The sequence below is a fragment of the Onychostoma macrolepis genome, chromosome 09, assembly GCF_012432095.1.
Source record: "Onychostoma macrolepis isolate SWU-2019 chromosome 09, ASM1243209v1, whole genome shotgun sequence".
Lineage (NCBI taxonomy): Eukaryota > Metazoa > Chordata > Actinopteri > Cypriniformes > Cyprinidae > Onychostoma > Onychostoma macrolepis.
In genome coordinates, this window is record NC_081163.1 from 8,175,813 (window position 1) to 8,193,128 (window position 17,316).

The 17,316-nt window shown below is 41.6% G+C and overlaps 1 protein-coding gene across 23 annotated transcripts in view; it reads left to right on the forward strand.

Annotated features, from left to right (window-relative positions):
- The window catches only part of ttn.1 (titin, tandem duplicate 1), a 140,013-nt gene that overhangs the window by 94,862 nt on the left and 27,835 nt on the right, over positions 1-17,316 (forward strand). For all 23 annotated transcript variants that reach the window (XM_058786720.1, XM_058786727.1, XM_058786724.1 and 20 more), the window contains one exon: positions 64-17,220. In XM_058786720.1, the coding sequence (XP_058642703.1) occupies positions 64-17,220 (17,157 nt within the window). The remainder of the gene's footprint in view (positions 1-63; positions 17,221-17,316) is intronic.

A 17,316-nucleotide genomic window follows, 5' to 3' on the forward strand; every position in this document is an offset into this window, starting at 1 on the left:
TGATTATTTAATATTTAATATGATCGCAAAGATGGTGCTAACATATATGCTAACGATTTTCAGATGTACCTAGTCCTCCAGTCAACCCAAGAGTCACTGACACAACAAAAACCACAGCTGAATTGCACTGGGGCAAACCACTTAGTGATGGTGGCATGGAAGTCACAGGATACCTTGTTGAGCACAAAAAGGAGGGAGAAGAAGAATGGGTGAAAGATACAGCTACGCCTTTGAGGATCACTGAGTTTGTTGTCCCCAATTTGCAAGCTGGAGCGAAGTATCATTTCAGAATTTGTGCAATGAATGCAATGGGTGTTAGTGAACCAGCACAAACAGAGGATCTTTTTGAAATTGTGGAACGTGAAGAAATCCCTGATTTAGAACTAGATGTAGAACTCAGAAGAACGTTAGTTGTTAGGGCTGGTGCCTCTATTCGTATATTTATTCCTATTAAAGGACGCCCAACCCCTACAATGACTTGGACAAAAGAGGACTCACCATTGAAAACTCACGCAATCATCGACAATACTGAATCCTATACCCTGTTGGTCATTCCCGACTGTAATAGACGCGATGCAGGGAAATATGATTTAACATTAGAGAATGCTGCTGGAAAGAAGACTGCTTCTGTGGTTGTAAGGGTTTTGGACTCCCCTGGTCCTCCTCTTAATCTGAAACCCAAAGCAATCAACAAAGAGAGCATCACATTGGAATGGGAAATGCCTCTTATTGATGGAGGTGCTAAAATTACTAATTACATTATTGAGAAAAGAGAGTCTACTCGCAAGGCATATGCTGCTGTGATCACACAATGTGATACATGCTCCATCAGAGTTCCTGATCTGGCAGAGGGTTTGGAATATTATTTCAGAGTTTCTGCTGAAAATGAGTATGGCATTGGTGAAGCAGTTGAAACCCCAGACCCAATAAGAGTATCTCAAGCACCAACTCCACCAGAAAATATCACTTTTACTGATGTCACAAAGAACTCAGTTAGTATCGCATGGACTAAACCAAAACATGATGGTGGAAGTAGGGTTAGTGGGTATGTAATTGAAGCACAAAAGAAAGGAACAGACCAGTGGGCCCATGTGACAACTGTGAAAACTTTGGACTTTACTGTAAAAAATCTTAATGAAAATGAAGAGTACATATTCCGTATAATGGCAGTGAACAGTTCTGGGCGAAGTCATCCTCGTGTAAGCAAGCCTGTAGTTATCAAAGAACAAAGTTCAGAACCAGAATTTGATCTCCGTGGTGTGTGTCAGAAGACAGTTATTGTCAAGGCTGGCGATAATATAAAGGTTGAGGTGCCCATTTCTGGACGTCCTAAGCCTACAGTTTCTTGGCAGAAAGACAATCAAGCCTTCAAATTAACACAAAGGACAATGATTGAAAATACCTCTACCTCAACTACCTTGATCATAAATGAATGTTTAAGGAGTGACTGTGGAATATACTCGATGACAGGAAAGAACATCGTTGGCTCGGTTACGGATAGCATCACAGTAAAAGTGCATGATGTGCCTGGACCACCAAAGGGACCAATTAAACTGGACAGAATATCTCGTACTTTTATTGAGTTCTCATGGGAAACTCCTGAAAATGATGGAGGTGTACCAATCAATAACTATATAGTAGAAATAAGGGAAACTACTAGCCAGACATGGGTAGAACTCTCCTCACTGATTATTCGTACAACATTTAAAGCAACTCGTTTAACAACAGGGACTGAATATCAATTCCGCATCAAGGCCAAAAACAGATATGGGGCAGGGCCTCCATTAACATCAGAGGCAGTGGTTGCTGCATATCCGTTTAAGGTACCTGGGCCACCTGGAACACCCAAAGTTGTCGCTTTCACTAAGGATACAATGACAATTGGTTGGAATGAGCCTGTTTCTGATGGTGGAAGCGAGGTCATTGGTTACCATGTTGAAAGGAAAGAGAGGAACAGTATTGTTTGGCACAGAATTAGCAAGGCACTTGTGATCGGAAATCTGTTCAAATCCACAGGACTAGAGGATGGTGTGGCATATGAGTTCCGTGTGATTGCTGAAAACATAGCTGGAATTGGAAAACCAAGCAAAGCTTCTGAACCAATGCTTGCTCTTGATCCAGTGGATCCACCTGGTCAACCTGTCCCAATCTATGTGTCCAAAAATGCCATCACTATTCAGTGGACAAAGCCAGAGTATGATGGTGGATTCAAGATTACTGGCTATACTGTGGAAAAGAGAGATCTTCCAGCTGGGCGCTGGATAAGAGCTAACTTTACAAATATCATTGAAACCACATTCACCATCAGTGGTCTAACTCAAGATGAATCTTATGAATTCCGTGTGTTTGCAAGAAATTCAGCTGGTGCTGTTAGTAACCCATCAGACCCATCAGATCCAATTATTTGCAAAGATGACATTGAAGAACCAAGGATTATGGTTGATGCTAAATTTAAAGATATTGTCCTTGTCAAAGCCGGAGAGGCGTTCAAACTTGAAGCTGATGTTGCAGGCCAGCCATTACCATCAATGGTTTGGACGAAAGATGGAAAAGATGTTGAAAACACATCTAAACTACAGATCAAAATGACAGAACTTACAGCAGTCTTGATCAACAAGGATTCTGTCAGAAGGGATGGTGGTGAATTTATTTTGACAGCAACAAATATTGGTGGCTTTGCTAAACATGTTTTCAATGTAAAGGTTCTTGATAGACCAGGACCACCTAAGGGACCTCTGGCAGTTTCTGATATTACAGCTGAAAAATGTGTGCTAACATGGAATCCACCTGCAGATGATGGCGGTGCAAACATCGAACATTATGTTATTGAAAAACGTGAGTCAAGCAGACTTGCTTGGACAAATGTGGCATCCGAATTGCAGGTTAATCAGTACCAAGTGACAAAGTTGCTCAAAGGAAATGAATACATTTTCAGAGTAATGGCTGTTAACAAGTATGGTGTTGGAGAACCTCTTGAATCTGAAGCAATTATTGCAGAAAATCCATATATACGACCAGATCCTCCACAAACACCTGAGATAACAGCAGTCACTAAGGATTCAGTAGTCCTCTGTTGGGGTGCACCTGCTAGCAATGGTGGAAGTGAAATCACCAACTATCGTATTGAGAAAAGAGACAGGATTAGTTTGCGTTGGGTAAAATGCAACAAGAGGAATGTTACTGACTTGCATTTCAAGGTTACTGCTCTTGTTCCAGGCCATGAATATGAGTTCAGGGTTTTTGCTGAAAATGCAGCAGGAATAAGTGAACCAAGTCCTTCATCACCATTTGTCAAGGCCACAGATACTCTTTTCAAACCAGGTCCCCCTGGCAACCCAAGAATCTTGGACACAACAAATTCTTCAATCACGCTTGCATGGAACAAACCAGTTTATGATGGTGGTTCTGAAATTACTGGCTATATTCTTGAGACCTGTCTCCCTGGAACTGAAGAGGAAGAATGGACAATTGTCTCCCCTAAAGGTGGTGTAAAGGGGACATCATTTACAATTACAAATCTTAAAGAAAATCAGGAATACAAAATTAATGTGTCAGCTGTAAATTGCGAGGGTATTGGAGAAGCAGCACCTGTGCCAGGTTCACCTAAAGCAGAGGAACGACTCATACCACCAGAGGTTGACCTTGATGCTGAACTTCGTAAGATTGTGAACATCAGAGCATGCAATACAGTAAGACTTTTTGTGCCAATTAGAGGTAGACCAACACCAGAGGCCAAATGGTCAAGAGAGAATGATGAACCTTTAGACAGAGCTACGATTGAAACAACTTCATCTTTTACATCACTGGTTATTGCCAATGTAAATAGATTTGACAGTGGCAAATACAATTTGACTGTAGAAAACAGTTCTGGAACAAAGACGGTCTCTGTAATAGTTAGAGTTTTAGATACACCTGGAGCACCACAAAACTTAAAAATAAGCCAGGTCACTAAAGAATCTGTTTCACTTGTTTGGGATCCTCCACTTAATGATGGTGGCACAAAAATTAAGAATTATATTGTTGAGAAGCGTGAGGCTACAAGAAAGGCATATGCTACAGTAAATGCCAATTGTCACAAAACTACTTACACAGTTGACCATCTCCAAGAAGGATGCAACTACTATTTCAGAGTTCTGGCAGAAAATGAATATGGCATTGGTCTCCCAATGGAGACTGGTGAATCTGTTAAAGTGTCTGAGAAACCACTTCCCCCTGGCAAGATAACACTTCAGGATGTCACAAAGACAAGTGTGACATTATCATGGGAAAAGCCTGAACATGATGGAGGAAGCAGAGTGGTTGCATATGTCGTAGAGATTCAGAGCAAAGGGAGTGAAAAATGGACACAAGCTGTGATTGTCAAGGTACCTGAAGCAGTTATTACTGGGCTTGTACCTGGTGAAGAGTATATGTTCCGTGTTTCTGCAAGGAATGAAAAGGGAACCAGTGATCCTCGTCAAATTGGTGTACCTGTGATTGCCAAGGACCTTGTAATTGCTCCATCTGCTAAGATGTTGTTTTCCACATTCAGTGTCCTGGCAGGAGAAGATTTGACAATTGATATTCCATATAATGCTCGTCCCAAAGCTACCATTTCATGGCTAAAGGAAGCAGTTCCACTTAAACGAACAACCAGAGTTAACTTTTCCTCTACAGATACACAGCTGAATTTAGTAATCAAAGAGGCCTGTAGAGATGATGTTGGCCAGTATAGTGTCAAACTATCAAATACAGCTGGTGAGACCAAATTAGACATTAGAATTGTTGTTCTTGACAAACCCGGTCCACCAACAGGCCCTGTTAAAATTGATGAGGTAACATCTGACAGTGTTACCATTTCTTGGAAGCCACCAGAGTATGACGGGGGCTGCACCATTAATAACTATATAGTAGAAAAGAGGGACACATCCACAACTAATTGGCACATTGTAGCAGCAAATCTAGCAAGAACTCAAATTAAAGCAGGAAGACTGAAGACAGGCTCTGAATATCAATTCAGAATTGCATCAGAGAACAGATATGGCAAAAGCCCTCTGCTTTTGTCTGAATGTGTGATTGCACAGTACCCGTACAAACTACCGGGCCCTCCTGGAACACCTTTCTTGCAGTCTTCCACAAAAGATAGTATGGTGATAGTGTGGAATGAACCTGTCATCGATGGTGGAAGCACAATCTTAGGCTATCACCTTGAGCGAAAAGAGAGAAATAGCATTCTTTGGATGAAACTAAACAAAAGCATAATCCAAGACACAACTTTCAAGACAACAGGACTTGAAGAAGGCATGGAATATGAATTCAGAGTTTATGCTGAAAACATTGTTGGCATTGGGAAGGCTAGTAAGATCTCAGAGGGCTATGCTGCCAGAGATCCTTGTGATCCTCCTGGAACACCAGAAGCAGTTATAATTACAAAGAATTCTATTACAATTGCATGGACCAAGCCAGAGTATGATGGTGGAAGCAAAGTCACTGGATATATTGTAGAAAAGAAGGAATTGCCTGCAGGACGCTGGATGAAAGCAAACTTCACCAATATAATAGAGACTGAGTATACTGCAACAGGTCTTACTGAGGATGAGAAATATGAGTTCCGTGTCATTGCAAGAAATGCTGCTGGAGTTTTCAGTGATCCTTCATATAGTACTGGACCTATCATGGCAAAGGATGAGATTGAACCACCACGTATCAGCATAGATCCAGAGTACACACAAACAATTGTTGTAAATGCAGGGGACAACTTCAAGATTGATGCAGATATTCATGGAAAACCAACACCATCAATCTGTTGGATGAAGGGTGAGCAGGAACTTGGAAACACCATATCTCGTGAAATTAAAAGCACAGATAGTTATACTTGTTTGACTGTAAAAGAGGCCAAACTTGCTGATGGAGGTCAATATACTCTACTGCTGCAAAATCCAGGAGGAGAGAAGACTGTACAAATCAATATTTGTGTCCTTGATAAGCCTGGACCACCAGAGGGACCCATCTCTATTACAGGTGTAACCAGTGAACAATGCTGCCTTTCTTGGAAACCACCTAAACAAGATGGTGGCAGCAAGATCACTCATTATATTGTTGAAAAAAGAGAGACTAGCAGACTACTTTGGACAGTTGTTGAAGCCAAAGTCCAAGCTGTAAACCTTAAAATAATGAAACTACTAGAAGGAAATGAATATATTTTCAGAGTTTTACCAGTAAACAAATTTGGTGTTGGTGAGCCCCTCCAATCCAGTTCAGTTGTTATCAAGAATCCGTTTACACCTCCAGATGCACCAAAAGGAGTGGAAGTCTCTAATGTCAAGAAAGATTCAATGGTCATAACCTGGGAGGCCCCAACAAATGATGGAGGTACTCCTATCACCGGTTATATTATTGAGAAACATGACAAGGAAGGCATTAGATGGACCAGATGCAACATGAAAACAGTTACTAACATTACATTTAAAGTTACTGGACTCCTGGAGAACCACCTCTACGAATTCAGAGTTTCTGCTGAGAATGCTGCTGGAGTTAGTGAGGCAAGTTCTGCAACTGTATTCTATAAAGCCCTGGATCCTGTATTCAAGCCTGGTCCACCACATAATCCAAAAGTGCTAGACATGACCAAATCATCTGTTGTACTTGCATGGGGAAAGCCTATTTATGATGGTGGCTGTGAGATCCAGGGATATATTGTTGAAGCATGTGAAGCAAAAGCAGCCATCGAGGAGATACAGACTCCAGGAGAAGAAGGAAAGGCAGCTGCAGATGAATGGACAATCTGCACTCCACCAACAGGTGTTAAACTGACACGCTTTAATGTGGAAAATCTGAAAGAAAAGCAGGAATATAAATTCAGGGTTTGTGCAGTTAACAAGGTTGGTGTTGGGGAGCATGGTGATGTTGCAGGGCCCATACTGCCAGAGGACAAAACTGAGGAACCGGATCTTGATATTGATGCTGAGTTTAGAAAGCTTGTACGTATTAAAGCTGGTGGTTCTCTTAGAATGTTCGTCCCTTTCAAAGGAAGACCAACACCACAAATCAGATGGGAAAAAGATGGTGGACAGATTAAGGAAACAGCACAGACTGAGACCACCAGCAGTCACACTTCTCTTGTGATTGATAAAGTCAATAGGGCAGACAGTGGTAAATATACTGTTACTGCAGAAAACACTGCTGGTGCAAAATCTGAAACAATTATTGTGAAAGTCCTTGACACACCAGGCGCTCCTCTCAACTTCAAAGTTAAAGAAATTACAAAAGAATCTGTTACTCTTACATGGGAGCCTCCAATTTTAGATGGTGGAGCAAAGATCAAAAATTACATTGTTGAAAAACGTGAGAGCACAAGAAAAACATTCTCTGCTGTTGTCACAAACTGCCACAAACTCTCTTGGAAAGTTGAACCACTTCAAGAAGGCTGCAGTTACTATTTTAGAGTGCTTGCAGAAAATGAACATGGTATTGGGCTACCTGCCAATATCACAGATCCTTTGAAGGTTTCAGAGGTGCCACAATGTCCTGGAAAATTAAGTGTTGTAGATGTTACTAAAACAAGTGTGTCTCTTTCTTGGGAAAAACCAATTCATGATGGTGGCAGTAGAATTCTTCAATACCTTATTGAAATGCAGGTCAAGGGTAATGATAAATGGTCTGGATGTGCCAATGTAAAAACATTGGAAGCTGTAATCAGTAATTTGAACCCTAGCGAAGAGTACACTTTCAGAGTAATTGCTATCAATGAAAAAGGAAAGAGTGACCCAAGAACACTTGCTGTCCCCGTGCAAGCAAAGGACCTTGTCTTTGGGCCTGATGTAAGACCTGCATTTAGCAACTACAGTGTTCTTGTTGGAAAAGACCTTAAAGTTGAAATCCCAGTTTCTGGTCGTCCAAAGCCAAAGGTTACATGGACAAAGGATGGTGCAGCCCTCAAGTTCACAACAAGGGTTAACATTTCTAATACAGCACACAGCACTGTTCTTAGCATCAAAGAAGCAGCAAGAGAAGATGGTGGAATGTATGGAATAAACGTGACCAATGTTGTTGGACAAAAGGATGCAACCATTGAAATCATCACTCTTGATAAACCTGGCCCACCATCCGGCCCTGTGCGATTTGATGAGATAACTGTTTCAAGTGTTACATTGTCATGGGATCCTCCAAAGTATACTGGTGGTTGCCCAATTTCAAATTATATTGTGCAAAAGAGAGATACAACTTCTACAACATGGGAGAATGTTGCAATTTCATTAGCAAGAACAACACTTAAAGTCGTACGACTGAAGACCGGTGCTGAATATCAATTCAGAATCATTGCTCAGAACAGGTATGGCAAGAGTTATGCTCTGGACTCTTCAAGTGTTGTTGCTCAGTATCCATATAGAGAACCAGGACCACCAGGAACTCCATTTGTGTCATGTCTATCAAAGGACCATATGGTTGTTGAGTGGAATGAGCCAGTTTCAGATGGAGGCAGCACCATTATAGGATATCATCTTGAAAGGAAGGAGAGAAACAGCATTCTTTGGACAAAGATAAATAAGACACTGATTCAAGAAACAAGATTCAAAACCAGTCCTTTAGAGGAAGGTGTTGAATATGAGTTCAGAGTATATGCTGAAAATATTGTTGGCATTGGAAGATGCAGCAAAATCTCAGAGGGCTTTGTTGCTCGTGATCCATGTGATCCTCCTGGAACCCCAGAAGCTGTCCATGTGACTAAAAATTCAATAACTATCGAGTGGATAAAGCCAGAGTATGATGGTGGAAGTGTTATAACTGGTTATACTGTTGAGAAACGTGATCTTCCTGAAGGACGCTGGATGAAAGCAAGTTTCACTAATGTTATTGAAACCAATTTTACTATTACTGGGCTGACAGAAGGTGCCAAGTACGACTTCAGGGTAATTGCAAAAAATGCAGTTGGCACTATCAGCAAACCATCATACAACAGTGGACCTATTGCTGCATTGGATGAGGTAGAGCCACCAAAGTTCTCTATTGATCCAGAATACACTCAGACTCTAATTGTGAATGCAGGAGATACATTCAAACTTGATGCTGATGTTCATGGTAAGCCACTTCCTGCAATCCAGTGGTTTAAGAATAACAAGGAGCTTGAAAACACAATTAGATGTGACATCAAGAACACTGACAACAGAGCACTGATTATAGTAAAAGATGCAGTCAGACAAGATGGTGGAAACTACACTCTTCAGCTTACTAATGTTGCTGGATCTCAGACCGTTCAATTCCATGTGAAAGTACTTGATAAACCAGGTCCACCAGAAGGGCCTCTTCATGTCACAGGCGTGTCCAGTGATAAATGCACACTGATATGGCGTGCTCCGCTAGATGATGGAGGAAACACGATCACTCATTACATTATTGAGAGACGTGAGACAAGTCGACTTGCTTGGACTGTGGTCTGTAATGATTGCAAAACTACAACATACAAAGTGACAAAGCTCCTGGAAGGTAACGAATATATATTCCGTGTCATGGCTGTGAACAGTTACGGTGTTGGTGAGCCAATTGAAGCACCATCCGTAATAATGAAAGATCCATTTAGTCACCCTGGATCACCACAAATTATCGAGGTAACAAATATTGCGAAGGACTCTATGACTATTTGCTGGAGTGCACCAGATGCTGATGGTGGAAGTCAAATTCTTGGTTACATCATTGAGAAGAGAGACAGATCTGGAATTAGATGGACAAGGTGCAACAGACAAAAAGTAACTGATGTATGCTTCAGAGTGCATGGCCTAATTGAGGATCATGAGTATGAATTCAGAGTGTCAGCTGAAAATGCAGCTGGACCTGGAGAACCAAGCTTGCCAACTTCATACTACAAGGCTTGTGATCCCAAATACAAACCTGGCCCTCCTATGCATGCACATGTTGTTGATACCACCAATACTTCAATTACAGTGGCATGGGGAAAACCCCTTAATAATGGAGGATGTGCAATTCAAGGATATATTGTAGAGATCTGCAAAGCTGAAGAGGAAGAATGGACTATGTGCACTCCCCCTACTGGCTTACGTGTCAACAAATTTGAAATCACTAAGCTAACAGAACAACACGAATATAAGATTCAAATATGTGCCATCAATAAATTAGGTGTTGGAGAACCTGCAGTTATTCCAGGAACTGCCAAGCCTGAGGACAAGCTGGAAACCCCTGAAATTCACCTTGATTCAGAGCTAAGGAAAGGCATTGTTGTTCGTGCAGGAGGATCAGTAAGAATCAATGTACCATTCAAAGGTAGACCAATACCAGAAATCAAATGGACTAAAGACGAAGGTGAACTGTCAGAAAAAACAGTGCTTGAAAAGGGTCTTAACTTCACCCAGCTTTCAATTGACTCCTGTGATAGAAGAGACTCTGGAAAATACACTGTGACTCTACAGAACAGCAGTGGCTCTGTATCTGAATTTGTGGCTGTTAAAGTGTTAGATACACCTGGAGCACCACTAAACCTCGTAGTTAAGGATATCAAGAAGGACTCTGTTACACTTGTTTGGGAACCACCACTTATTGACGGAGGTGCAAAGATCAAGAATTATATTGTTGACAAGCGTGAATCCACAAGAAAAGCCTATGCAAATATAACAACCAAGTGCAGCAAAACAACTTATAAGGTGGAAAATCTTGCAGAGGGGGCCATGTATTATTTCAGAGTTATGGCTGAAAATGAATATGGTGTTGGTGTGCCGGTTGAAACAAAAACTGCTTCAAAGGCATCTGAAGTACCTCAGCCAGTTGGAAAGGTGATGCTGACTGATGTGACAAAAGTAAGTGCATCTCTGGCCTGGGAAAAGCCAGAGCATGATGGAGGTAGTAGGATTGCGGGCTACTTGATTGAAATGCAGCCGAAAGGAACTGACAAATGGGGTGTAGCAACAAATGTAAAAACATGTGAAGGAACAGTCACTGGACTGACTGGCGGTCAGGAATATTTGTTCCGTGTTTTGGCATACAATGAGAAAGGCAAAAGTGAGCCAAAGCCCCTTGCTGCTCCAGTTATTGCCAACGACCTCACAATTGAACCAAGCCTAAAGTTGCAATTCAATACATATAGTGTCAAATCTGGAAAGGATTTCAAACTTGAAATACCTATTTTTGGACGTCCAAAACCAAAGATCACTTGGTCAAAGGATGGACAGTCACTTAAAGTAACATCCAGAGTTACTACTTCCGTCACACCAACATCCACAATCCTGCAGATTACTGAAGCCTGGAAAGATGACCTTGGAAAGTATACAGTTACCGCAACAAACAGTGTTTGTGCAGTTACAGAAGATATCAGTATCATAATCCTGGATAAACCTGGTCCACCCACAGGACCAATAAAAGTGAATGAAGTGAGCAATAATTCTGTTTCCATCTCATGGGAACCTCCAGAATATACAGGAGGCTGCCAAGTAAAGCATTATATTGTTGAAAAGCGAGACACCACTGAAACTTCTTGGCAAGTTGTTGCTGGATCAGTTGCCAGGACATCCCTCAAAATTACCAAGCTGAAAAAAGGTGCTGAGTATCAGTTTAGAGTCGTTGCTGAGAACAGATATGGTAAGGGTGCTCCTTTGGATTCAAAGTCCATTGTTGTGCAGTATCCTTACAAACCACCTGGTCCACCTGGTACTCCATATGTGAAATCTGCCACCAAGGATCAAATGATAATTGAGTGGAATGAACCAGTCAGTGATGGTGGCAGTTCAGTGATTGGATACCACCTTGAGAGCAAAGAAAGAACAAGTATTCTATGGACAAAACTAAACAAAACACTCATTACTGATACTGTTTTCAAAATATGCAATCTTGAAGAAGGCATTGGTTATGAATTCAGGGTATATGCTGAAAACATTGTTGGTATTGGCAGAGCAAGCAAAGTTTCAGAGAGCTTTGTTGCTCGTGACCCATGTGATCCACCTGGAACGCCTGAGGCTATTGCAATATCAAAGGACCACATTAAGATTCAGTGGACAAAGCCTCAATATGATGGTGGCAGCAAAGTGACTGGATATATTGTTGAGAGAAGAGATTTGCCTGAAGGTCGATGGATGAGGGCAAATTTTACCAATGTAATTGAGACAGAATTTACAATCACAGGCTTAACGGTAAACAATCAATATGAATTTAGAGTAATTGCAAGAAATGCAGTGGGTGTCTTCAGTGGGCCTTCAGACAGCACTGGACCAATTACTGCTACAGATGAAATTGAACCTCCTAGTGTTTCAATGGATCCTAAGTACAAGGATGTCATTGTTGTCAATGCTGGAGACAACATAGTTTTGGATGCAGATATACATGGTAAACCAACACCTGATATTCAGTGGCTAAAAGAAGGAAAGGAAATGAATAAGATGTTGCGTATTGAATTAAGAAGTACACAAAAATATGCTTCTATTACAATAAAAGATTGTACAAGATTGGATGGTGGACACTATGACCTTGTATTAAGTAACAGTGGTGGAACAAAAACAATTCCAATAACAGTAAAAGTTCTTGACAGACCAGGTCCACCAACCGGACCACTACGAGTGACTGGCGTCTTGTCTGACAAATGTCATCTGTCCTGGTCTGAGCCCTTGCAGAATGGTGGAGCTAATATTTCTCATTATATCCTTGAGAAAAGGGAAACTAGCAGACTATCATGGAGTGTTGTTGATTCTAACATACCAAGTGTAAATTATAAAGTGACCAAGCTCCTGCCAGGTGATGAGTATATCTTTAGAGTTATGGCTGTCAACAAATATGGCATTGGTGAACCTCTAGAATCTGAGGCAATTATTGCACGCAATCCATACAAGCCACCAAGTGCGCCATCAACACCAGAAGCAAGTGAGATAACAAAGGATTCAATAACTCTATCATGGAATGCCCCAGAGAGCGATGGTGGAGCAGAAATTAAGTGTTATCACTTGGAGAAGCGTGACAAAGATGGTGTGAGGTGGACAAAATGTAACCGACAGAAGCTGACCGATCTGCATTTCAAAGCAACTGGTCTGTCAGAGGGACATTTCTATGAGTTCCGTGTGTCTGCTGAAAATGAAGCTGGTGTGGGAGAATTTAGTGACCTATCTCTGTTTTATAGAGCAATAAATGCCACAACTCCCCCAGGTCCACCTCATCATCCTAAAGTGACAGATCACACAAGCTCATCTGTCTCTCTGTCTTGGGGAAAACCTGCTACTGATGGTGGTGCATATATTAAAGGTTATATAGTTGAGATGAGAGAGGTTTCTTCAGAGGAATGGATCATATGCACACCCCCAGCTGGTATTCAAGCAACACGCCTCACAGTTGAAAACCTGAAGGAAAATGCTGAATATAACTTCCGTGTTTGTGCAATTAACTCTGAAGGAGTTGGTGAGCCTGCTGATGTTCATGGATCGGTGACTGCATCTGAAAAGATTGAAGCACCTGAGATTGAACTTGATGCTGACCTCAGGAAAGTTGTCTCTGTTCGTGCAGGAGGATCCCTTCGTCTTTTCATTACAATTAGAGGTCGACCTGAGCCATCTGTCAAATGGGAAAAGGAGGATGGGATGCTAACTGAGCGTGCTCAGATTGAGTCCACCAGTTCATACACCATGCTTGTAATTGACAACGTCAATAGATTTGACAGTGGAAAATATAACTTGACTCTTGAGAACAAGAGCGGCACAAAATCTACATTTGTGAATGTGAGGGTGCTAGATACACCAAGTTCTCCACAGAAGTTTGAAGTGAAAGATGTAAAGAAAGATTCAGTAACTGTCTGCTGGGACCCACCACTTACAGATGGTGGGGCTAAAATAACCAATTATGTGGTTGAGAAGCGTGAATCTACAAGAAAAGCTTATACAACTGTCACAAGCAACTGCACACAGACTTCCTTTAAAGTTGATGAACTGCAGGAAGGAGGAATTTTCTACTTCCGTGTATGTGCTGTCAATGAGTATGGCTTTGGTGTGATGGCAGAAACAAAGAATCCTATTAAGGTTGCACAGGTACCTATGCCTCCAGGAAAAGTAACTCTTGTGGATGTCACGAAGAATAGTGTGACACTTACTTGGGTTAAGCCTGTCCACGATGGAGGGAGCAAAATCATCTGCTACAATGTAGAGATGCAACCCAAGAGTATGGACAAATGGGGTGTAAGCTGCACAGTTAAGGTTCCAGAGGCTACTGTGAGCAACCTCACGCCTGGCGAAACGTACTCATTCAGGGTTATTGCATTGAATGAGAAGGGCAAGAGTGAGCCTCAAGAACTTGGTGTACCTGTTGTAACTAAAGATATTGAGATTGAACCCTCTGTTCATCTGCTGTTCAATACATACAGTGTTAAGGCTGGAGGTGATCTTACTGTGGAAGTTCCTGTGAGAGGCAGGCCTAAGCCAGTTGTCTCTTGGAAGAAGGATGGCCTTCCTTTGAGGCAAACTTCCTCTCTTTCAATTGTCAACACGATGGTGTCAAGCAAAATCGTCATCAAAGAAGCTGCTATTGAGCATGTTGGTAAATATGAAATCACTCTTGCTAATACAGCAGGCACCAAGTCCACAGATATTGGCATTGTTGTTCTTGATAAACCTGGGCCACCAGCTTCAGTGAAGGTTGATGCTGTGACTTCTGACAGTATTAAATTGTCATGGGCCCCTCCAGAATATGATGGTGGATGCTCCATCAACAATTACATTGTTGAGAAGAGAGATACTAACACAACAGAGTGGCAGATTGTTTCAACAAATGTTGCCAGAAACTCAGTCAAAGTACCTCGATTGACACAGGGTTCTGAGTACCAGTTCCGCATCTATGCAGTGAATCGTTATGGAAAGGGTAAGCCAATTGACTCTCCGGGAATTACTGCAGAGTACACATTTAAACAGCCTGGCCCACCATCTACGCCTCGTGTTGCTCATGCCACCAAGGTCTTCATGCTTGTCACATGGAATGAGCCAGTTAATGATGGTGGTAGCACAGTCCTTGGCTATCATTTAGAACGAAAGGAGAGAAGCAGTATTCTTTGGACAAAGGTGAACAGGACAATAATCAAGGATACTGAATTCAAAGTAACTGGCATTGAGGAAGGCATGATATATGAATTCCGTGTCTATGCTGAAAATATTGCTGGAATTGGCAAAGCAAGCAAAGCCAGTGAGCCCACAGCTGCACGAGATCCCTGTGATCCTCCTGGTCAGCCTGTGGTAACTAGCATTACCAAATCCTCTGTATCTCTTTCTTGGACCAAGCCCGAGTATGATGGTGGAGCCAAAGTTACTGGCTACATAATTGAACGTAGAGATCTCCCAGAAGGTCGCTGGGTAAGATGCAATTTTACCAATGTTGTAGAGACTTATTTTGATGTTACTGGCCTAACATTGGATGAGAAGTATGATTTCCGTGTCATCGCAAAGAATGCTGCTGGACTATTCAGTGAGCCATCTGACAACACTGGTCCTATTACAGTTAAAGATAATGTAGATCCACCACGCATTATGATGGATGTCAAGTTCAAGGATGTTGTGGTAGTAAAAGCTGGGGAAACCCTGAAGATTAATGCTGACATTGCAGGGCGCCCTCTTCCAGTTGCATCTTGGTCAAAGGATGGACATGAAATTGAACAGAAGGCAAGAATTCAGATAACTGGAACAGATACTAGTACTATGATTGTAGTTAAAGACTGCAAAAGGAGTGATTCTGGACAGTACACTTTGACTTTAAAGAATGTTGCAGGAAGTGTCACAACACCAGTAAACTGTGTTATTCTGGATAAACCAGGACCTTCAGCAGGACCAGTATCAGTAACAGGCCTCACAGCAGAGGAGTGCACATTGTCATGGGGACCACCACAAGAAATTGGTGGCTCTGAAATAACACATTATGTTGTTCAGAAACGAGAGACCAGCCGATTGGCATGGACACTTGTACATGGAGAGGTCAAAACTACAACATTCAAGGTCACTAAGCTCCTAAAAGGAAATGAGTACATATTCAGAGTATTAGCTGTCAACAAGTTTGGACTTGGTGAAGCCCTTGAAAGTGAAATGGTCAAGGTCACTGAACCATACACTATCCCAGGAGCTCCAACAAATGTTGAAATTACAAGTGTGACCAGTGAGGAAATGAGGCTAATTTGGGCAAAACCTGCATCTGATGGAGGCAGCGAGATCCTTGGATATATAATTGAAAGGCGAGAGAAATCTGGTCTTCACTGGGTCCGTGTGAACAGGGACCTTGTGAAAGACCTAACAGCTGTGATATCAAAAGTAAGAAGAGGATGTGAGTATGAGTTTAGGGTTTATGCTGAAAATTTAGCAGGCTTGAGTCTAGCCAGTGACCCATCTCCTTCAGCAAGGGCAGAGGATGAACTTTTGGTACCATCCCCACCAACTAAACCTAAGATTCTGGATCATACCAAGAATTCTATTACTATTGCCTGGAAAAAGCCATTATCTGATGGTGGTGCACAGATCCTTGGATACAGTGTAGAATATAAGAAATCTGAGGATGAAGAATGGATTGTGGGTATTCAGATGACAAAAAGTAATGAATTCACAGTTTCTGGTCTTACAACTGATGTAGAGTATGTATTTGCTGTCAAAGCAATCAACAAAGTTGGAGTCAGTGAACAGTCACCTGTCTCTGAGCCACAGTCAGCAATAGAGAGAAAGGAGGAACCTGTATTTGACATTGATATTGAGATGCGAAAAACTTTAATTGTCAAGCATGGCAATTCATTTACTTTGATGGCTTCATTTAAAGGAAAGCCAGTGCCTTCAGTTACATGGAATAAAGAGGAGGTTGATCTCAAAGCAAGGGCAAGCATAGAAATAACAGAAACATGCACATCTGTTACTATTGAGAAAGCAACACGAAATGACTCTGGACAATACATTGTTACTTTGGACAATGGTGTTGGAACAGCATCTTTGCCAATGATGGTCAAAGTCCTTGATACCCCTGGGCCACCAATTAATGTGAAAATTACTGAAGTCACAAATGATTCTGCTACAGTTACTTGGGAACCTCCAGAGAATGATGGAGGAGATGCTGTTAAGGCTTATCATGTTGAGAAACGTGAAGCAAGCAAAAAGGCCTGGGTATGCGTAACAAGCAACTGTCACAGTCTGACATACAGGGTTGAAAACTTGCAAGAAGGTGCAATCTACTACTTTAGAGTCACTGGAGAAAATGAGTTTGGAACAGGAGTCCCTGCTGAAACTAAAGATGGAACCAAGATAACAGGTACAATTATTTCCATGTTTATTTGTCTGAAAATGAGAAAATAATAGGTTTCAGAAAAACTTGATTAATATTGTGTTTTAAATATGATTTCAACTT